Raw genomic sequence first — 23,307 nt, 5'->3', positions numbered from 1 at the left:
CTTGCTTTCTCTAACAGCTCTCAGGCTTGAACCGCGTGAGGCCTGAAGTGAGCCAGACACTGCGGTTCGTGCTGTTAACCTAACGGGCAACTTCTGCTGTCCCCATTTTATAGATGAGGAAACAGAGGCCCTCTGTCTGTTTGGAATCTAATTTACTGACCCCCAGTCTTGTGCTCAGAGAAGAAGCTTGTCCGGGAAGAAACTGGAAGAGCAGAGTGTATACTGCTTGGGGTGGGGGTGAGAGCAAAAAGGCCATGCCTGGTGAGGAGAGTAGAAGCTAGAGTATGAAATCCCTCCTGTCAGGGATCTAAAAACCTGTTTCTTCTGAACCTCACTGCCTCTGTGAACAGATTGCAGCATCGATAAATGAATAGGAGCTCATTCCCTTCTCCCCAGGCCCATCCTACCCTCCCCACAGCAACTTTCCAGTGTCCGCCAGTCCCCCAGAGTTTGGGGGCTGCTCTCTAATGGGCAGGAGGGGAAAAAGATAAGGGGATCCTATGTTCTTGAGAAGCCAGGAAGCTTCTGGCAGTGTCTGCATCACCCCATCTCTCTCCTGTTCTTTGTTCCTGAGTCACCCCAAGTCTCTGGTTCTAGGTCAGGGTTTCTGGCCTGCAACTCAGTCCATTCAGACAGTCAAACCTGGGCCCAAGCCTGTACCCATCCCTTTGACCTCAGATCTCGAGTCATTGTCTCTGTCTGTCTGTGGATCAGATCAGCCTGTCCATTGTGTCTGTCCCTTGAACGCAGGGCCAGCCTATTTATCATTCCTGCATTTCTGTCAGGAGTCTGTTAGTCAGTCAGTCTTACCCTGGAATCCTGGCTCAGTCCCTGGCTTAGTTCCAGAATCCTGGAATCCTGTCCCTTAGACTGTGGGTCACATAGTCTCTCAGACACTATGTCCTATTGGCCTGACCCTGTGATCCTGGGTAAGCCTGTCTGCCTGCCCTTAGAGGCCAGGAGCTTCAGTCTGCGTCCCCCGGATGCCAGACAGCTTTCTATCCTGTGAATACGAGGTCTGCTTTTCTGTCTGTGTCTTGATACTGGGTCTGCTTGGTGGTCTGTCTGTGTCTTGGATGCTGGGTCTGTTTGGTGGTGTGTCTGTCTGTGTCTTGGATGCTGGGTCTGTTTGGTGGTGTGTCTGTCTGTGTCTTGGATGCTGGGTCTGTTTGGTGGTGTCTGTCTGTGTCTTGGATGCTGGGTCCACTTGGTGGTCTGTCTGTATCTTTTAGTACCTCGACTGCTTGGTTCATCTGCTGATTTGTTGCTCAGCTCGTGGCTTGGCGTGACTGCCCGTTTTCCGGCCGTCCTCCCCTGCCTGCTCCTCCTCTCCCTGACTCTGGGTCTCTCTCTGTCTGTGTGTGTCTCTCACATCCTCAGCTCCTCCATCTGTCGGTCTCAGCGTTTCCGAGTGTGTGTTCTCGCCCCTCCCCACTCCCCCTCACAACTCTGGGCCAAACACACAGCAGCTTCCAGCGGCTCCCCCGCTGCCTCTCCATCCAGGAACCACCCTCATGCTGGCTAGCTCCCTGGTCTCCATGCGGGCCAGGGTCTGCAGACCCCTACAGAGGGAACAGGGTGGGCCTGGGAGGCAGATGGGAGAGCCAGGGCTGATGGGCAGGGGCAGGACATCCCCCCAGCTGAGCCCATAGCTAGTCTGGAGGTCTGCAGGGGCACAGTGTGCAGCAGTTACTAATCAGGATAACAGCTCACATTTACTGAGTCCCAACTGGATGACAGGCTGTGCTGAGACTTTTTATACATATGAACGTGTCCATCCCTCTTAACAAATATTTGAAGTGGGGACTACCATTATCCTTATTTCACAGATGAAAAACAGACCTAGAAAGGGACCAGGACTTGTCCCAAGTCACACAGCAAATTAGTGCCAGATCTAGAACTCAGCCCTGGCTCTTCATGGCCTCCTGAGCCAGAGCAGGAAAGAGGAAGGACAAGCCTCGTCCCATGGGATTCCCCTGTTGCCTCAGCTGCCTATGTGGCAGGTTCCCTTGCGTGGAGGGTGTGCAGTATGGCTGCCCAGCAGGACCCTGATAGGACTCCGGTAAGACACGATGGACTTCAGGTTTCACTTGGGATTATATGGGTTTAGAGAAAACTGGGAGAGGGGCAACAATAGTAAGTGGAGAGTCAGGAGACCCAGGTGATTCTGGGAAAGCCCAGCTCCTCGATGGGCCTCAATCTTCCTCCATAAAATGGAAGTAACTGATTCTTGTCTACACCAAGGGGTGTTCATCAAGCCCCTCCCCACCCACCCAACTCTGATAACATTAATGCTCCACAGCTATGTCCTGAACCCAAGTTCTTCTCTCTACCCTGGTGTCACCACCCTGGGCCAAGCCACCCCATTCCAGCAGCTTCCCTGGGGTTCTCACTTCCATCCTTGCCCTCTTCAAGCCTGGTCTTCACACAACAGCAGGGGGATCTTGTAAACTCCTAGGTCAGGGCAGGCCACTCCCCACTACTTTTTTTTTTTTTTTTTTTTTAATGGAGTCTCACTCTTGTCACCCAGGCTGGAATGCAGTGGTATGATCTCAGCTCACCGCAACCTCCGAGTCTGGGGTTCAGGTGATTTTCGTGCCTCAGCCTCCCGAGTAGATGGGATTGCAGGCATGTGCCACCACGCCTGGCTAATTTTTGTATTTTTAGTAGAGACAAGGTTTCATCATATTGGCCAGGCTGGTCTCAAACTCTTGACCTCAAGTGATCCACTTGCCTCGGCCTCCCAAAGTGCTGGGAGTGAGCCACTGCGCCTGTCCACTCCCCACTACTTATTTATTTGTTTATTTTGATTTTTAATTTTTTTTGAGACAGAGTCTTGCCCTGTCACCCAGGCGGAGTGCAATGGCGCGATCTTGGCTCACTGCAACCTCTGCCTCCTGGGTTCACGCAATTCTCCCTGCCTCAGCCTCCTGAGTAGCTGAGATTACAGGTGCCTGCCACCATGCCTGGCTAATTTTTGTATTTTTAGTAGAGACGGGGTTTTGCCCTGTTGGCCAGGATGGTCTTGAACTCCTGACCTCAGGTGATTCGCCTGCCTCGGCCTCCCAAACTGCTAGGATTACAGGCGTGAGCCACTGTGCCCGGCCCCCACTACTTTTAAAATTAACTCTTCACCATGACCTTTGAGGCCCAGGAGGACACAACCTTTGTCCCTCTCGGGGACCCTCTCCTGCCGCCTCCCTCTCTCCCATGCTCCAGCTCCTACTTCCTGAACACACCAAGCTCACTCCAACCCCAGGGCTTCTGCCTAGAAAGGTCCTCCCTAACGCCTGTCAAACTCTCATTCTCCCATCTCAGCTCAGTGTCACCTCTTCAGAGATCTTTCCCAGCCATCCCCCTCACCACTGCCTGTAACCCCACAGAGCACTTCTGCAGCTCCTCTGGTCACTTTCTGTCATGTTACCCTGTTTTTATAAGTTACACATATCACAACCTGAAACCGTCTCATTTACTTGTTTACATATTTATTGCCTGTCTTTCCCCCAGTCCTGCAGGTCATGAGAATGGGGACCGTGTTTATGGTGTCCTCTGCTACAAGCCCAGTGCCTGGCACATCGTTAATGCACAGTCATTTGTTGAGTGAGTGAATGAATGAAGAGAGTGAATATACTTTATAAACTCTGCTTTGTAAACTCCTTAAGTAAAAGTGGCCAAAAACAGAGGGAAAGAACCCAGGTGAGAGAGTCAGGTAGGCCTGGGCTCAGATCCTAGCTCCATCTCTTACTATGTAGCCCCGGGCAAGTTGCCTCCCCTCTCTGGACCCATCAGCCCAATCCCCATGTACAGGGTAACTGTGAAATCAGAAAGTAGTAATGTGTGTAAAAGGCCCAGCTCAGTGTTGGGCACTTGATCAATGGAAGGTTTCAAGGAACTTTTTGAATCAGAGGCCCCATCGGTAAGAAGGAAGTTTGGTTTCTGGCACAGCTGAGACCCACTCCTAGGCTGGCTTTCCCCTGGTGCTCGTTGAATCTGTCCCCAAGGGACACTGGGTAAGAAAAGCACCTTTGGGACAGGTTCACAGGGCAAGTATTCTTTGGGGTCTCTGCCTGCCCCCCAGAAAATAACTCCCACTCATCAAATGCCTTTTATATGTACTTTGCTAAAATCCTCACTGCAGTCCTGTGAGGTTCATGGATATAATCCCCATTTTCCAGATGAGAAAACTTAGTGCCAGAAAAGGGAAGGTTCATTTGACATTTATTCACCAAGCACATTTTTTTTTTTTTTCCTTTTGAGACAGAGTCTCTCTGTCACCTGGACTGGAGTGTAGTGACTCGATCTTAGCTCACTGCAACCTCCGCCTCCTGGATTCAAGCGATTCTCTTGCCTCAGCCTCCTGGGTAGCTGGGATTACAGGTGTGCACCACCACACCCAGCTAATTTTTATAGTTTTAGTAGAGACAGGGTTTCACCATATCAGTCAAGCTGGTCTCGAACTCCTGACCTCAGGTGATCCGCCCACCTCAGCCTCCCGAAGTGCTGGGATTACAGGCATGAGCCACCGTGCCCAGCCCACCAAGCACTTTTGAGTACCTACTATGTACCCAAAAATCTGTGCTAAAATGGCTCGTGGACACAATGGTGTGCAAGACAGACCCAACCCACTGATGGAACTCAGTCTAATGGGGACCTGAAGATTAACTAAATCATCAGGTAAACATGTAATAACAAGCATGTTCCACGGGCTCCAGACATACTCCAAACAGGGGTCCCTGCTTCAGCACTGAGGATGGCAGTGCTACTGGAGAAGGGCCAGGCCCAGCTTGGGAAGGGTGTGGTGGTCAGGGAAGGCTTCCTAGAGGAGGTGACTACTGAGCCATGATCTGGGGTTACAGGCATGAGCCACTGCACCCGGCTGGTCTTTATCTTTTTTGTTGTTGTTGTTTTTGAGACAGGGTCTTGCTCTGTTACTCAAGCTGGAGTGCAGTGGCACCATCTCAGCTGAGGGGTTCACCATCACTTGAACCCCCGCCTCCTGGGTTCAAGTGATTCTTCTGCCTCAGGGGCATCCCAAGTAGCTGGGACTTCAGGTGTGGGCAACTACACCCAGCTGATTTTTGTATTTTTTTCGTAGAGACAGGGTTTCACCATGTTGACGGGACTGTTCTCAAACTCCTGACCTCAGGTGATCACCTGCCTCTGCCTCCCAAAGTGCTAGGATTACAGGCATGAGCCACAGCACCTGGTCTTTTTTTTTTTTTTTTTTTTTTTTTTTTTTTTTGAGACAGGATCTCACTCTGTTGCCCAGGCTGGAGTGCAGTGATGAGAGCACAGCTCACTGTGGCCTCGACCTCCTGGGCTCAAGCAATCCTCCCACCTCAACCCCCTGAGTAGCTGGGACCATAGGCATATGCCACCATACCAGGATATTTTTTAAAATTTTTAGTAGAGATGAGGTCTCTCTATGCTGCCTAGGCTGGTCTCGAACTCCTGAGCTCAGGCAATTCTCCTGCCTCAGCCTCCCAAAGTGCTGGGATTACAGGTGTAAACCACCATGCCCAGTCTGGTGTTTATCTTAAGAGTGATGGAGAGCCACAGGAAGGTTTTAAACAGAGAAGTGACAAGATTAGATACCACTTCCTCATGTTAGAGGAAGCATCCTGGCTGTGGGGAACAGATCGCAGGAGGACAAGGGTGAAAGACAGGAGACCAGTTGCCAGGTGAGAGGTAAGGATGGCCCAGACACAAGGCAATAGAGTCTAGAGCCATTAGAGAAATGACTTGCCCAAGGTCACATAGCCAGAAAGCATCAGAGCTGCATCCCAAACCAGGACTGGCTGACTCCCCCATTTCACCATGGGGCATGGATCAAGCTGAGCCAGGCCCTGGGAACCCAAATCTGGTCTATGGGTTCTCCAGGAAACACTCGGTTCCCAGCTATACAGCCTCCTCACCTGCAATGAAGCCCCAGAAGCTTTTGCCGGGGGGGTTAGGGGGATGGCCCTGAGGCCCCCTCCCCATCTGCCTACCCTTTAATGTTGAGTGCGCCTGCAAGAATACAAAATAGGACCTTCCTGGGGTTGTCAGCCAAATGAGTCATAAATGTCAGTAAAGAATGTGATTTTACACGTTTGGCTCCCATTTCATGTGGTGCTGGGAGCTGGAGCTGGGCTGTCTCCCTCCTCCTTAGCAGCCCCCTACAGAGTCACAGCACCTCTTTTTTTTTTTTTTTTTTTCTTCTGGGCTAAAGCCAAACATTTCCCAACCACTAATTTTAGGCCCTAACTGAGAAGCTGAGACCCTCTCCCATCCCACTCACCTTCATCAGCTTCCAGCCAGTGTCCCTCTTTTGCACAGCAGAGGAATGGGCAACCCCTCTCCAGCAAAGCATTTGGGGACTAGGTTATGGCCTCTCACATCCCTCACTGTATGAGTGCAGCCAGCTCTCCTCCCCTCTCTGGACCTCAGTTTCCCCATCTGTGAAATGGGTGCAGAGCAGAGACTAAAACCCAGGACCCCATACTCTAGCCCAAGGCCCTTTGTTCCCCCTTTCTTTCTTTGCTTGATATCCTCATGTGGAGTTGGGATGTCATAAGCCAGTGGGGGAGGGGGTTAGATTCCAGCCTCCTGATGGCATCTGAAGGTATCATGGGACCAAGGCAGGGAGAAAACATCACTTCTATTTGTCCCTAGTCTCGGTGTGAGATTCTACATGGTAGCCAGGGTCTCAAACGCCAATGCTCAAAGGGGCTCAGCTGCTATCATTATGAAGGACTGGGGAACTATGTGGCCTGTCTACAGAGGCAGCCACCTGTCAGTTTCAGCCAACTGGTGCCCTGGGAGAATATGAGCCCAGCATGACTGGAGTTTCAATTTTTCAAGAATAGGCGGATATTAGGATATTTATGCAAAAAGAAAAACAAGGGAAACATCTCATTTTGGAAATGTTCACAACAAATTAAAGAAATACTATATGAATTTTTAAGAAATTAGGCTGGTGTAGTGGCTCATGCCTGTGATCTCAGCACTTTGGGAGGCTGAGGTGAGAGGATCTCTTGAGCCCAAGAGTTCGAGGCTTCAGTGAGCCACGACTGTGGTACTGCACTCTTGCCTGGGTGGCAGAGTGAAACCCTGTCTTAAAAAAGAAAAAAGAAAGAAGGAAGGAAAGAAAGAAAGAAGGAAGGAAAGAAAGAAAGAAAGAGGAAAGAAAGAGAAAAAGAAAGAGAAAGAGAAAAGAAAAAAAGAAATTATAATTCCATTTTGTAGGTGTGTGATAGCAGTATTACATATTTTAACAATTTTTTTTTTTTTTCAGACAGTCTCACTCTCTCGCCCAGGCTGGAGTGCAGTGGTGTGAACTCAGCTCGCTGCAACCTCCGCCTCCCGGATTCAAGCAATTCTCCTGCCTCAGCCTCCTGAGTAGCTGGGACTACAGGCATGCACCATCATGACCAGCTAATTTTTGTATTTTTAATAGAGACGGGGTTTCACCATGTTGGCCAGGCTGGTCTTGAACTCCTGACCTCAAGTGATCTGTCCACCTTAGCCTCCCAAAGTGCTCGGATTACAGGCATGAGCCATCATGCCCAGTCATTTACTGATGTTTTTGAAGTCTATCTTTTTAGAGATGTTTGAGATTTGCTTGAAAATAATATGGAAGGGAAGGAAATGGGGTGGGACCTGCAACTATGCTCTCCAACACCTACATGTTCAACACTTGCCATGTATGATTATTTAGACTTTGATTAATTAAAAGTAAATAGTTTAAAATTTAGTTCCTCAGTCATACTGGCCACATGCCAATTGCTCTGTAGCCATGTGTGGCCAGTGGCTACTATATTGGATAGTGCAGATATAGGACATTTTCATGACTGCAGAAAGTTCTGTTGGATGGTGCTGCCCTAGATAAAACAAGGTTGGTCAGGAACCAATAATTGTTGAAGAGAGGTGATGGGGGATCATTATCCTATTCCCTCAACTTTTGCATGTGTTTAAATTTTTATGTAATGAAAGGTTTTAATAAAAAGTAGGAGAAGAACTGGCACAGTGGCTCACGCCTGCAATCCCAGCACTTTGGGAGGCCAATGCAGGAGGATCACTTGAGCCCAGGAGTTCAAGACTAGCCTGGACAATATAGTGAAATCCTGCCTCTACAAAAATTTTGTTTTAAAATTAGCTGGGCATGATGATGTGCACCTGTAGTCCTAGCTACTCAGGAGGTTGAGGCAGGAGAATCACTTGAGCCTAGGAGGCAGAGGCTACAGTGAGCTGAGATCGTGCCACTGCACTTCAGCCTGGGCAACATAGCATGACCATCTCAAAAAGAAAAAAAAAGTAGGAGAAAAAAATCCTTTGCAGACCAAACCAACACTCTTGAGGCTGGATTTGCCCATAGGCCACTGCTTTGCAACCTGTGGTCTGGTGGTTAAACATCATGGAAACGAGTATCATAAAGTCCCAAGGTTACAGCTACAGACACTTAGAACTAAGGGGCTTTAGAGATGATCTAGTTTACCCTCCAAACTGAAGCAGGAGTCCCTGCTACAGCATCCCTGCCAAAGTTAGCCACTTCCATCTGGACACCTCTGCTGATGCGGAGTTCACACCCTTGGGAACAGCCTGATTGACAGTGTGTTCTTGCTTCTATTCCAAAGACTGCATCTTCCTTTACTTTGAGTTCGCATCTGCCCTCACACTATCTCTGGAGCCATAGAACAACTCTCCTTCCTCGATAGGGTGTCAGTGGGTGAGAGTTAGGACCCGCTATGCCCCTGTCCTAACCCCATCTTGTTACTAAGCAAGTAGGATGGGCTGCGACTTGGGCCAGTAATAGTAGTCATTGTAGTAGATGTTTTCCGGGCATATACTACATGACAAGCCCTGTGCATTTACATTATCTCAAGATATCCTTATAAGAACCTTAAGATGTGGATGCTACCACTATCCCCATTTCACAGGTGAGACAGGAGCTGTGGCTGGTGGAGCAACTTCCCCAGGGTCACGCAACTAGGATGTCATGGCACCTTGATCTGCACTGGTGCCCCAAGCTCTCAGCTACTCTGCTTTCTTGTCCAAGTCCCAGGAAAACTCACCAGAATTCTGAAGTTACTTTACAGATGGAGTAACTGAACCCTAGGTGGTGAAGTGACTTGTCCAAGATTCTGATCTCAAAGGTTCAATCCAGTTCACACCAACATTTATTGAGTACCTACTGCATAAAAGGAACTTGACTTCCTCCATCTCCTAAGTCAGCCACATCTGTATCATTCTGGGAACCCAACCCAGGGTTGTTCCTATTACCTCCTCTTTCCTTAGCCTTAGGCCATTGACAGTTTTAAAGGCTGCAGATGTAGGCCTAACAGACCTCAGTGCTGTGTCCACAACTGCAGAAAGCTCCCACATTCAGCACCTTGCACTTCATCCACAGACCCAATGCCCACTTCAACTGGCTTCATGTTGCAAGAACCCACCACGGACCTCACCAGAGCTGGCTGGGTGCAAGACCACCAAAAGGAACAGAGGATCCACTCTGGGCTAGTCACCATGGGAGAGAGAGAGAAAAAGGGACAAGGCCTCAACTCCCCAGGGGTTTGTGATCCAGTGGGAAAGCCAGCCAGGTGGGCAGATGATCACAACAAAATGTGATCAGTGGTGTGGGGTAAAGAGGAATGAGTAATTGTGCCTGCAGAGGAAGTCTGAGAGGAAGAACCCAGAATGTTAACAGTGCGGACTTTACATTAAAATACAAATTTAAAAATACTTTTCTGGCCAGGTGCGGTGGCTCACGCCTGTAATCCCAGCACTTTGGGAGGCCAAGGCAGGTGGATCACCTGAGGTCAGGAGTTCAAGACCAGTCTGGCCAATATGGTGAAACCTCGTTTCTACTAAAAATACAAAAATCAGCCGGGCATGGGGGTGGGCATCTGTAATTCCAGCTACTTGGGAGGCTGAGGCAGGAGAATCGTTTGAATCCGGGAGTGCAGTGAGCCGAGATTGAGCCACTGCACTCCAGCCTGGGTGACAGAGCGAGACTCCGTCTCAAAAAAATAAAAATAAAAATAAAAATACTTTTCTGATATTTTTTCTTCTGCTTCTCTAAACAATACGTGATCGACTGTTTGTAAGAATACACTTAACTAGCAGAAGACAGTATAGCTTGGTGGTTCCCCCTGTGGGTTTGGGAGCCTGACCTCATGGCTTCAAACCCTGGCTTTGCTCCTTATGAACTGGAAGGCCACTCTTCCCTGTGCCTCAATTTCCACATCTGTAAAATGGGGCCAATAATGCTAGCAAATACTGAGTACCACTATGTGCTGAGTACTGTGCAGAGCACATATATGTTAATTGAATCAGCCTTCACAATGGAGACCTGGGTAGGGATTGCTATGATGCCCATTTCACAGATGAGAAAGCTGAGGTCCAGAAAGGTTAAGTGACTTGCTCAAAGCCACACAGCTCATATGTGGCAAAGCCAGGGTTTTGGGTCTACAGTTCTTCTTCTTCATCCTCGCACTCCCTACCTGGCAGGATTGTCAAGAGAAATGATAGAATCTAAGTCTTAATAAACAGTAAGTATAATAATTTTAAGTAACACCTGATTTTTAAAAAACAGGCAGATGCATACATGCATTTTTTTTAGCTAATTAAACACCAGAGGTAAAATCTTCAAGCAATGCAAGAAATATCTACTTAGTAAGTGGAAACCTGCCCTGACCCCAACCCTCCAGCCCCAAGAGATAATGAGCAGAGGGGAACTTCTTCATGCCTTGTCTATATTGCCTGAGGTTTCAACAAGAATGTATAGCTTTTTCATCAACAGACAAAACAGCCAAACATTTTCCACTTTAGAACAATGACTTTTGCCTGGTTGAGGGAGTGGGAGGTGGTTTCTGGGGGGCAGAGGATAGCATGTGTGGGATTTGTTCAGAGAAAGTTTCTTAGAAGAGGTGGCATTTGAGCTCAGCCTGGAAGGACGTGCAGAATTTCACTGGGAGGAGACTGGAAACGTGTTGGGTGTTGCTGGAGGAAGAACTGCAGGCAGTGGAGAGCAAGGGGGTGGGGAGCAGGTTGTTATGTGGGTAGAGCAGGGAGGAAAGACAAAAGGTCAGGGGGCAAAGGGCCTTAAAGCCAGGCTAAAGCACAGGGACTTGCTCTAGGGACAGAGGAGAGCCATCGCTCTGCCTGCAGGTGGAAGTGGGATTGGGGGTTGGGGTGATTACCAGAGGCTGATAGGATTTCCCAGGGGAGGAATTTGGATGCCCTAACAAAGGGTGGTGAACAGAGAGGCCAGAGAAGATCCCAACCATCCTCCCTCCTCTCCCCAGGGACCTGCGCCCCAGCTGCTGGGTTCAAAGCCATTTCCTGGCAGCCCTCCGCCCTCCCACTCCCCAGAGCTTCTCCTGTGTGGTCTTTATAGATCAAACAGGGGACGCTGGGCCCAACTGCCGCAGCCACTGTGTCTGTTAGGAGCAGCTCTAATGGCCCATGACAGCTGGATGGGCAAGGGGAGGAGGCAGGGTGGGAGTGGAGAGCCTCCTGGAGAGGGATCTCCCAGGAGGTGGGTGGTGAGGCCCAAAGTGGAACAACCCTACAAAGGCAGAGCAGGGAGGAACCTCATGGATGATCACCGAGTTCAGGGGGTTGTAAACAAGCATCAGCTGTAGGACAGATTATTCAAAACAAAATATTAGACATGTAGCCAACATGTCATAAAAGAGACATTCAGAGATACTTGGGTTAAAATGATGGAGACAGGGCTGTAAAACACAGTTTGAAAACTATGGAATCCAACCCCTGACCTGTTTTACAAATAACAATGACTAATGATCATCGTTGAGCACTTCCTATGTTCCAGGCACTGTGCTGAACACTGAACATTATTTAATTTTCTACTACCTCAAGCCCCATGTGATAGGTGCTATTATTAGAGGGTCCATTTAGCAGATGAGAAAATCAAGGCACAGACAAGTCATGTCACTTGTCCTAAATCACAGAAAGTGGCAGATGCAGGATATGGCTGATTCCAGAGAGTGGATTCTGAACCATTAACTCTGGTCCCAATGGAGAGACTAAGGACCAAAGAAGGAAAGAGGTCACATTAGCTCAGCCTGAAGCAGACCCCCACCCCTGTTGCTACAGCTTGATCCAGTCTCCATTGTCTCTCTCCTGCATCTTTGTAGCAAACTCCTCATGCATCTCTAGGCTTACTCTGCCTCCTTCTAGTCTACTCACTCTCTTTTTTATGCTTTTTCTCTTGGGATGGAGTCTTGGTCTGTCATCCAGGCTGGAGTGCAGTGGCACGCTCTCAGCTCATTGCAACCTCCGCCTCCTGGGTTCAAGCGATTCTCCTGACTCAGCCTCCTGAGTAGCTAGGATTACAGGCGCACGCCACCACACTCAGCTAATTTTTGTATTTTTACTAGGGATGGGGTTTCACCATGTTGGCCAGGATGGTCTCGATCTCTTGACCTCGTGATCCTCCTGCCTTGGCCTCCCAAAGTGCTGGGATTACAAGCGTGAGCCACTGTGCCCTGCCCTTCCAGTCTATTCTCCACCCAGCAGCCAGAGTGGACATTGTAAAACACAAGCCAAGATCATATTCCTTCTCTGTCCTGGGCTCCCCATGTCATGAAGAGTAAAAGCCCTAGTCCTCGCCATGGCCTCTGAGGCCCTGCATGACCTCGCCCCTGCCAGTCTGTCCACCAGCATCTCCAAATATGCTCCCCTCACTCTATTTCTGCCCCACAGGCCTTCTCCTTGCCCTTCCCTTTTCCTTTGCCTGCAAAACCCTTACCAAGACCTCTACACAGCTTGTCCTCACCTCCTGCAGCCCTCTGCCCACATGCCACCTCCTTGAAGAGGTCCACCCTGACCACCCTATCTCAAAGAGCCACACCTCTCCCCAGCACTCCAGTAGCTCCCTGCCGTTTCATTTTTTTCCCATAGCACTTATCACAATCTGACCCAGGTATTATATATCACATATAACATATATCATAGTTTATTTTTTTATTGGTCCCTTCATTAGGCTATAGAGCTCCAAGAGGGCAAGGACTTTGTCTTGTTCACCACTCTATTCCCAGCACTTAGAACAGTATCTGGTATATAGCAGGTGCTTCATAAATGTCCGCTGAATGAATAACTGCAGATTAAATGAATGACTGCCATGTCATTATGGCTTCAAGGGACTTCAGGACCCCCTTGCTGTCTGGCCATGTGCTCCATGAACAAACCTTTGTTCCACAGGGAGCAAAGACCAGGCTAATGCACTAATCATTGCCAGCAGTTTCTGAGCATTTAACGATGGAACAAGCCCTTTGCTGAACCCTTACACATTACCTCATTAAACCTTGAAACAACCCAAGAGGCGGGTGGGTACAATTATGGTCCCTAGTTTACAACAGATGAGGGATTATTTGCCTTATCAAGGTCACATATAAGAAGTAGTAGAGTCGGATTTAAACTGAGGTCATTTGAATCTAGAGTCCGTGCTCTTAACCATTATGCCAAGAATATAGTTTCCCAGAGGGGAAATCCAGGGCCTGATGTTCACTTCCAGTAGGTCACTAACTCATTCCAGAACTTCTCTGTCATGCAGGGCTTCTTAGGTGACATAGAGTGCAGTGTCCAGGCCTAGGCATAGAGAAGGCATCAGAGGGAGGGCCCCCAAATCCCAACTGCCTAATTTTCTCCCCATTTTGGGGTTCCCAGATCCTGAGAGCCTGGCAGGAATCCCATGTCAGATCGTCTGCCACTAATTGGCTTAGCAAACCATGCTTATCTGGGCGAAGCTGGGGCCCAGTGAGTTCAAGATTAGGAAAAGCAGGATTCATGGCTTACTGCTCTGCTGCCTACAGGGCCAGGGGGACAGGGTTAGGACTTTAATTGGCTTGAGAACCCTGGGCGGTTTAACAGCTCAGGAATTTTAAAGGGAAGGGAGGGATGAAGATGCAGGTTGGTGTCCAGGACACAGCTAGCTTCGTGCCCCGCCAGAGGATCTGTTTGCTGTTCTCTCAGAGGGTCAGTCTCTTTGTGCACAAAGACATTGTTCTGACATCTTCCAAAGTAGCCAGTGTGTGGTGTAAAAGATAGAGCCAGGTTTAGGACTGATCACCTTTCCTCACTTCCTCAGTGGGTGACTTTTGGACAAAGTTACTTGACTTCTCTCAGTCTCACTTCCTTATCCGATAAATTGGTATAACAATAGTCACCAGGGGGAGGGTTTCAGAGTAACATGAGATCACATGCCTGAAACACTCCCATGCGGCCTGTGGGGACACGGTAGGTGTGCAGTGTCTGTGTATGCTTTTTCCTCTTCTCTCTCTTCAGAGTCTCATTTTATGTTTAAATTAGTAATAAAATATTCTGTGTGAAAAGACCTTATCAATTTGAAGAGCTAAACCAGAGGTTACAAAGAAGACAGGCTAATAAATATGTTTCCTTTGGTTGACACTATTTTTAAACATCTTAATTAGTAGTCAAATTTTGGACAGTTCACGGAAAAATCTCAGTTTCCCATTTCTCTTGAGAAATCAAGACTGGGTCCACGATTTCTCATGGCATGATCAGCTAGAGCTTCCCTTTGCCTCAGACACTACTTGCCCCCGAATGTCCTCTTGTCTGACACCCCTTGTATCTTATGGTCTGTTACCTGCCTGAGTCTTCAAAGCATTTGAATTTTTAATCCAGCATTTTACAAGTCTAAGAAGTTGAAAAATATCTTCATGATTATAATTATTTTATTCAGAATTGAGGAAATGGGATCAGGAGGTGAGTGGCTGCCTAGCCTCCTAGGTATGATTCTGGAGGACTCAATCACACATCTCCTTCCTCATTACCCCAGGCCCCACCACTCAGAACATCTGTGGGAACATCTCAAGTGGTAAGCAAATGTGCTGGGCCAACATTGCTTAATTTCTAGGAATGCCAGCCCCTGCAGCTTCTCTATACCTTCTCTGGATTTTCCCTCCATTTGTCCAGGCCCTTAGCCATTTTAGAATCCAAAGATTTTGGGGGAAAGGGCCCAGAGGCTTTTGCTTTGGCAATAAACCCAGAGTCAGAATTTCAGGAATGGGAAACTCTTAAGGTCATCATATCGAATCTCATTTCACACACAGGGTAACTGAAATTACCCAAAGATGGAAAGAGCCTTGCCCAAGGTCACCCAGGAAACTATAGTCACAAACTAGGATAAAGGTGTCAGCCTCCTGACCAGATCACTCCCCAATCCAGCCTTTTCCCCATAATACACACTGTTTCCATCCTCACCCACATAGTTCAACTCCCTGCCCCTCTTTTCACATTCTTATCTCAGTGCAACAGAAGCCCTGACTTTCTATCATACTGGAATCTTGGAAACTCAGATTCATACTTCTTTAAGATTGAGGGACACTTTAGTGGCATAATTACAAGGTGGATACATTGAACTCAGGCTTTAAAGGCAGAGAGCCTGGAGTATCAGCTCTTCAAGTTCCTAGCTGTGTGACCTTGGACAAGGATGCTCCCTCTCTGAGCCTCCATTCCCTCATCTGTCAAGTAGAAATTATAACGCTAACCACATGACAAGATGATTAGAAGGGGTACAGGAGATATAGCAGGTAAAAAGGCAGCCAGTAGGCTTGGCACAAAGTCAGTGTTTAATAAAATAATTGTTATAGAACTGTAAATTAGGGCTTTTAGGTCTAAGTGAAATAGTACAGATATGATCAAAGGGAAGGATGGACAAATTAGAGCACATAGACTCTTTCTAAATTGTTACAGGATTGATACTGCTAGATCCAATTTTTTCAAAGGGAAGCTATGACTCTGGGTTTTTAAAATACCATACAAGCCACACAAAACACTTCCACAAGCCACATTCAACCTAAGCGCTATTAGATTGTTATCCCTACAAACTTATCTCATCCCAGCTCCCTCATTTTGCAAATGGGAGATAGTAGAAATAGCTAGCCCTTTTAGCCATATCCAAGAAACCGTAGAGATGAAGGGATCCTTAGCAATTCTAGCTACTCCCCTGAGACCCCACACCCATGGCCATTTTTGCCCCGTTTGAGGGAAACTCAGTTTACGCTTAACAAAGAAGAGAAGTATTAGTTTCTTGTAAGTGGATTCTGAATGGGGGGATAGCCAGTGAGTCAAAGGGCATCTGGCCCACTTAAGGCTGAAGGAAAAGGGGGATGAAGCTTGGTTACCAAGAATAGGAAGTTACCATTTCAGAATCTAAAAATATCTTTCACCATCTGTCCACTCGGGCACAGAATGATAAATGCAGATTAGTTCCTGGATGTACACATGAGTATTTTTATGTGTCACGCTAATAATAATAACACCACCTTGTGTGGATAGAGCTCCACCCCCCTTTTCCCCTATGGTAAGCTAAGTGGAATATACACATCATCTTGGCAGGAATAGATAGGGAAACAAAGGCACAGAGATTTGACAACATAACAAGAGTGACACAGCAAGTGAGCAGCAGGGACAAACCCTAGGAGTCCTGTTTTCAACCCTCAGCCCCAAACTGAATCTTCTGAGTTAGGCAGAATGTGTTAACAAGTAGCAGAATAAATATAACAACAGCAGTAATCACTTTTTATATCTCTAGAGTGACTTTTTCCATGCTTTCCCCATGCTCTTAAAATGTTGTAGTCTACAGGGCCCACATGCAGACCTCTCACCTGACCATCCCAACAGGTAAGAATAATGCAATTATAAGACAATGAGATAAGAGGAGTAGGGATTCTCCCTCATTTCATAGGAGAGGAAACTGAGGCTTGGAAGGAGGAGGGCAGCTTGCCTAAGATCATACAGTAAGCAAGTTCATTCGTCAGAGCACGGAAGAGCCTAAGCTACTAAATAGAAATTCAGATTCAAGAGGAGCCCTAGGTTATAATTACCCCTCTCTCCAGTTAACTTAGTGCAGCAGGCACCCTCAGTCCTGGCAGAGGAAGAAGACTGGAAGTGGGCAGCTTGAACAAAGCCTCAGTTTTGCATTACCAGTTTGGGATTAAAGGGCAGCCAGTGGCCATCTAATCTCAGATTCAAGATTCCAAATCCCCTTGGCCCTGTTGGAAGGGGAGGACACTTAGTTGGGAGAAAGGGGGTCATAGGAAGTAGAAGGAACCTGAGGTTTCCCCAGTTGGGTCCAGCATATCTTTCTCCAAAAAGCCCAAGAAGTTTAGGCGGGATATTCATTTAGCTGTCTCAAATTCTGTGGCTCTCCTTGCAGATTGTGAATGAGCTGCAATTCTGAACCGAGCATCTTTGAGAGCAGGAAAGGACTTCTGAGATCTTTCCTGAGCCCAGGCTTGGCACTCAGGCAGAGAGGAGTGGGTTATGGCAGAATGGGGCCCTGTGGTCCTGTTTCAAGCTTCACATTTATCCTCATGAGCCCCGGATCCTCCCCACTCATGCACACTCCTGAGGATCTCTTTCTCTCCTTTCTTACCCCATCTCCTCCCCTCTCAAATGCCAGGTCAGACCAGATGGCACTGGGGTTGGTCAGGGCTTGGGGGCAGAGGTTAGGGAGCAGCCGACTGAGAAGAAATTGGAGCTGCAATGGGGTGGGGCGGGGCGGAGGTCAGGACAGGAGGGTAGCCCGGAAAGGTCAGATCAGGGCTGGGACGGCAGGTAGCCCTTCGCCACCCCCCGTCCTCGGGCTCAGCTCTCTCCACCTGCGCTTCTCCTACCTCCAGACCTGGCCCAGCTGCAGGAGGTGGACGAGGGTCTGCAGCAGCCAGATGCAGAGGCGGCAGCAGCGGCGGCGGTAGGCGCTGGCCGAGGAGGGCGCAGGCTGGGGACCCGGCTCGGGGCTGCCTTCTTTGGTCCGGAAGGCGCCGGCGCTGTCCTTGGTGCTGATGGCGGCTTCGCCGGCTACGCTGTCCTTGGTGCTGACGGCGGGTCCCGGGGACCCTGCAGGCTCCGAGTAGTCGTAGACGAACCAGCGGAAGCTCAGCAGCTGCACGACCAGTGAGGGCAGGAGCACAAACAGCAACGTGAGGCTGAAGCAGGTGTGTTGACCCTGCAGGTAGTAGGAGGCCGCCAGCCACAGGTCCGTGGCGCCGTCGGAGAAGAACACGAGCAGCGCGCACAGCACCCAGCAGCAGTCCCGCAGCTCGTAGCGCGGCCCCGGGCCGCCCGCCCCGACGCTCCCCGGGGGCCCGGCCGCCGCCGCCGCCTCCCCGCACCCGCCGGCACTGCCCCGGGCTCCACCGGCCACCCCCTCCGGGCCCGGGCCGGCCGAGGCCGCCGCTCCATCCGACTTCGCGGCCATGTTGGCGGAGCGGGAGGCGGGGAGCGACTTCCGGGCGGCGGAGGGGGGTGCGGCGTGGGGAGGACCTTGCGCGGGCGGCTCCTCTTCCTTCTTCTCTTCTTCCTCCTCCCCTCCACTTCAATTATTCATTCTCCTCGGCGCCGCCCCGCCCCGCCCCCACCCTCCTGAGCTGCGGCCGGAGGGGGGCAGCCCCCGGGAATGGGGAAGCAGGGGAGGGGGGGCGCATCCCAGGTCACCCTCTCCCTCCTTCCTCGGAGGCGCGGGGCTCCAACCCCATGCTTTCTGTCTCTCATCTCCCCCCGGACTGCACTTCCTTTTTTCTTTATCACTGCCGCCTTCCCATTCTCTCCACTTCGTTTTTCTCCTGTGTTCACCTCCAGGGGTCTGGGTCTGACGGGGGGTGAGTATGGGTGGGTGGGGGACTTGGAAGAAAGGAGCTGGGGGACTTGGGCGGGCCCCCCAGTAACCCTTTAGCAGTCACTCCATGCTAACGCTCATTTCCAGTTTCCTGAGTGTTCACGTATTGTTCCGTCCCCTCCTTTGATCTTGAGAGGTCCCCTTTTCTTATTGTCTTCGTTTTGAAGCTGAGAAAGCTGCAGCTCTGAGTTGCTGTCTCCTCCTTACTCTCCCCTTTCCCTCCCTCAGGGACTGCCTTCATCTGGCTACAGCCCTAGTAGAGTAGGGGGAGGGAAGGGGACAACATCCAACATCAAGAGGAAAGGGATGGGAGGAAACACCAGGTGGAGGAAAGAGCAAGTGCAAAGGCCTGGAGGCCTGAGATTGGAGGGCATATCTTCAAGCAAGTCGATCTCAGATCCAGGGAAGTAGAAAGATGGGGAAGATGGGGCTGGAGAATTCTGAAGATGAGATCCTAAGGGGCCAGAAGGTGGCCTTTATCCAGCGGGCAATGGGAAACCACTGCAGAATTTGAGCAGAGGAGTTATGTGGTCACATCAGGATTTAGAAAGAAGACCCAGCAGCCAGAGTAGAGAAGCGATCACAAGGAAGCAGCCTGGGGCTGGTGAGACCAGAAGGAGATTATAGCAGTAATCTATGAGAGGGGGTGGGGTTTCCACACATCCTGGATACCCCAAGTTCATCTCCCATCTCCGCCTTTGATCAGATTGGATGTACCCAGGCATTTATTATACAAACACTCATGTAGTAGTGTCTCTTTGCCTGGTACTGTCCAAAACACTACAACTACTAACTCATTTTACCCTCACAATTTGTGAGCTAGCTCCTTTTTTCCTCCCATTTTACAGACGCAGAAACTAAGTAACAGAGAAATTAATTTGTTTAGGGCTGCACAATTAGTAGGAGCTAGAGCCAAATTCATGCCCATCATCTGGCTCCAGAATAGGCTTTGCTACCCTTCAAGGGGAGGGACAGAGGAGGGGCAAAGGGTAGGGGGTGAAGAAAGAGGAGCTGAGGAAGGGAAGCAGGAGAACCAACCTGCCTCAGAGTGGCACGGAAGAGAGGATGAAGGGAGACAGCTGCCCTGGGTCAGGAAGGAGAAGCCATCTGCAGTCCTGCAGCCTGGCATCCTTTTCATGCCCAGGGACTGTTTTGGTCTCAGCAATGCTTAGGAGGTTGGGGTACCAGCTGTTGCCCAAGGCTGAAAACAGAGCAGAAAGAGTTAGGGATTAAGGGAGTTTTCCAGCATGGATTCAAGGCTGACAGTCCCGTATTGACAGGCATGTTTAGTGAGCAAGAGTGTTTATGGGTCAGGCTGGAAGGTCTAAATCCCAGTGTAATTTAGAAAGGAATATCTCTGCTTTTTCTTTCTCTCCCACAACCCTAGGCAGGAAGACTAATGAAGTGCAGAGAGCCCTGGATGGTAGCGGGCAGGGGAGAAACTCTGGCCGCAGCCACCCTGAGGGTCCTCAGTCAGTTCTTGTATGTGTCTTGATCTCTTCCTTTTCACTGGTGTCTGGATAGGATATGGCAAAGTTAGAGTCCCACTTTTGGGCCCCATCCAAGTGAAGGCAGCCTCTCTACTTCCCATGATGCTCTATATCCCAGGATTTGCCTATTCAAACAGGCAGCAGAAGACAGGTTTTTTAGGTCTGAGACTCCACAGCCAGGGAATCTGGGTTTAAAACCCATTCAGCAGCTGGGTGCAGTGGCTCACACCTGTAATCTCAGCGCTTTGGGAGGCCGAGGTGGGCAGATCACGAGGTTAGGAGTTAGAGACCAGCCTGGCCAACACAATGAAACTCCGTCTCTACTAAAAATACAAAAATTAGCCGGGTATGGTGTAGTCCCAGCTACTTGGGAGGCTGAGGCAGGAGAATTGCTTGAACTTGGGAGGCGGAAGTTGCAGTGAGCCGAGATCAGGCCACTGCACTCCAGCCTGGGCAACAGAGCAAGACTCTTTCTCAAAAACCAACCAACCAACCAAACAAACAAACAAAAACCATTCATCCCTTCCTGGCTCCATCACCTTGGGCAAGTCACTTAATTTATCTTCAGGGAAAAGTAAAATGAGAGATAACCAGTGCCTTCCTTCTAGGACTGTGGTGAGGATAATTAAAGCTAATTATTAGACTAGGGTGATGTCTCCTGCAGGAAACCCTCCTGACTCTCCCACCCAGCCGTGCCCTGCTCCTTGTCTCACAGAGATGTCTCCCTGACACAATCCTGTTATGAGCTTCCATAATATCTTTGTTTTTTCCTTCTTAATATCAGCACATTGGCAATCTATGCTTGTCTGTTTGGAATTGCCTGGGAGCTCCATGAGGATTGGAACAATTCATCTATTTTCTTCACCACCAAATCTCCTAGTGCCCAGTGCTATGCCGGGCACTCAATAGGTATTCTATAAAAATCATTAAGTCAATGAATGAATGAATAAGTGAGTGAGTGATCACCCCTACAAATATGTTCTGAGGCTGGGCATGGTGGCTCACACCTGTAGCCCAGCACTTTAGGAAGCGGAGGTGGATGGATTGCTCAAGCCCAGGAGTTTGAGACCAGCCTGGGCAATATGGCCCCATCTTTACAAAATAGACAAAAATTAGCCAAGTGTGGTGGCATGCACCTGTAGTCCCAGCTACCGGGGAGGCTGAGATGGGAGGATCACTGGAACCCAGGAATTTGAGGCTGTAGTGAGCCATGATCATGTCTCTGCACTCCAGCGTGAGTGACAGAGTAAGAAATCATTGTGCAAAAAAAAAAAAAAAAAAAAAAAGGATAGGTTCTATAGGTTCTTCCCATTTTATAAACAAGGTAACTTATTCAGACAAGGGCAGTGACTTATGGAATTATTAAGCCTTTCTGTGTGTCACGAGCTGTGCTAAGAACTTTACTAGTACCATCACATGTTATCCTCAAACCAGCCATTTCTCAGGTAGAAATTGAAATTCAGGGAGGTACTGTCACAAATGCCATTTGTTAGGAAGTAGCAGAGTTGGCATTCAAGAACTCTATGCTAAAAGTTCAGGTGACTAGGGGGAGTGACCAGGAGAAGGATTTGAAGTGTGGATGAGGTGTGGAGGTGACCCACCTCTCCGGGGTATTGTACAGGGGACTCTACCCTGAAGGGGTTTGGGCTGGTGTGTTCCGAGTGGCCTGCCAGTTCAGAGATTCAGACAAAAACCAATAGGAGTGCACAGAGGTGATGTTCCAGTGGTGGGGGCTGGGGTGGGATCAGCTTGGGCAAGCACTCTGCAATAGGCAAGTTCAAGGACTGAGAAGAGGCTGAGTCTGTCTTGTGTGGAGGGAGAAGGTGGCTGCAGCCGGTCAGAACTGGAAAAGTCCTTTGGGATTTCATCCAGCTCTCCAAGCCCCTCTCTCATTTTACAGGCAGGGACTCTGAGACTCAGAAAGAAGTCCCATGTTTTGCAAGTGGCAGGAGCCAATCTGTGAGCCTTTCCCTAGTCCCCCACATCTCTGACCTTTGTTGGGAATCACTCTTTATTGTTGCTTAGGCTGGAGTGCAGTGGTGCAATCATAGCTCACTGCAGCCTCAAACTCTTGGACTCCAGCGATCCTCCCACCTCAGCCACCTGAGTAACTGGGACTATAGGCACATACCACCATGTCCGGCTAGTCTATAACATTTTTTTGTAAAGACGAATTTTGCTTTGTTGCCTGGTCTGGTCTCAAACTCCTGAGCTCAAGCAATCCTCCCTTGGCCTCCCAAAGTGCTGGGATTACAAGCGTGAACCACTGTGCCTTGCCAGGAATCACTTTTACAAACAGCCCTCATCACGTTTCCTTGCTTAGCCTTGCTTCGGGATCCTGCTGAGGGTTCAGCTCTTGTATACTGCACCCTCTGCTTGAACCAGCTCCTGATAATCTTCCTTTAGTTCCGACTAAAATATTTGCACCTGTGCAAACTATGCATGAGAACACTGATACAGCATTGTTTATAAAAGCAAATAGTGGGAATGACCTAAATGCCTATCAGTGGGAGACCAGCTAAATAAATCATGAGACTTGTGACAATGCGATGGCGTGTAGCAGCAAGCTCTCTATGTCCTAATACAGAAAGACTTCCTCGGGGAAAAACAAGGCAGAGAACAGGGGATGAAGCTAGGTGAAAAGGGGAATAATAATATATATTTTTAATGTGTTTTTATATGCATAAACTTTGGAAATTTACATAAGAAAATAAAGAGATTACTGAAGGGGGAACTGGGGAGAAGGGCAGGCAAGGATGGGAGGGAGACTTCATGATATATGCCAATTTATGATTTCTTTTTGGAGTCATGTGCATGTATTTACTTATTAATAAAATAAAATAATAATAGGGACAGCTGCTACTCAGCTCCTGCTGGGTGTTGTAATTAGGAATGGGTGGTCAGTCTGGTCACATTTGTTAATTATTCAGGAGAAGTCAGAAATTTGGATTTTACTGTGAAGTTCCTTGATTTTTAAGCACTGGCTCCAACTTTTCTCAAACACTTTTCAGGCCAAATAAAAAAGCCAGCAGGTTAGACGCAGCCTGAGGGTCACCACTTTCAGCCTCAGCCCTAATAGCTTCCTGGAGTCCTCAGCACCCCAGGTTACTGTCCCCCATGGGCAGCTACAGGACTGAAAAGTGTCTTGCCCTACCCCTTTTGCCACCCTCC

At 49.0% G+C, this 23,307-nt stretch overlaps 1 protein-coding gene across 1 annotated transcript in view; it reads right to left on the bottom strand.

Moving 5' to 3' along the window:
- Positions 1-18,254, bottom strand: part of XKR7 (XK related 7) — a 32,713-nt gene extending 14,459 nt beyond the window's left edge. The window contains exon 1 of the mRNA XM_028828293.2: positions 17,646-18,254. Coding sequence (XP_028684126.1) covers positions 17,646-18,229 — 584 coding nt within the window. The 5' untranslated portion in view covers positions 18,230-18,254. The remainder of the gene's footprint in view (positions 1-17,645) is intronic.
- Between the last annotated feature and the right edge of the window lie 5,053 nt (positions 18,255-23,307).

This window comes from Macaca mulatta, chromosome 10 (assembly GCF_049350105.2).
Source record: "Macaca mulatta isolate MMU2019108-1 chromosome 10, T2T-MMU8v2.0, whole genome shotgun sequence".
In the NCBI taxonomy this organism is placed as follows: Eukaryota; Metazoa; Chordata; class Mammalia; order Primates; family Cercopithecidae; genus Macaca; species Macaca mulatta.
This window is presented reverse-complemented; position numbering and strand designations above follow the sequence as displayed.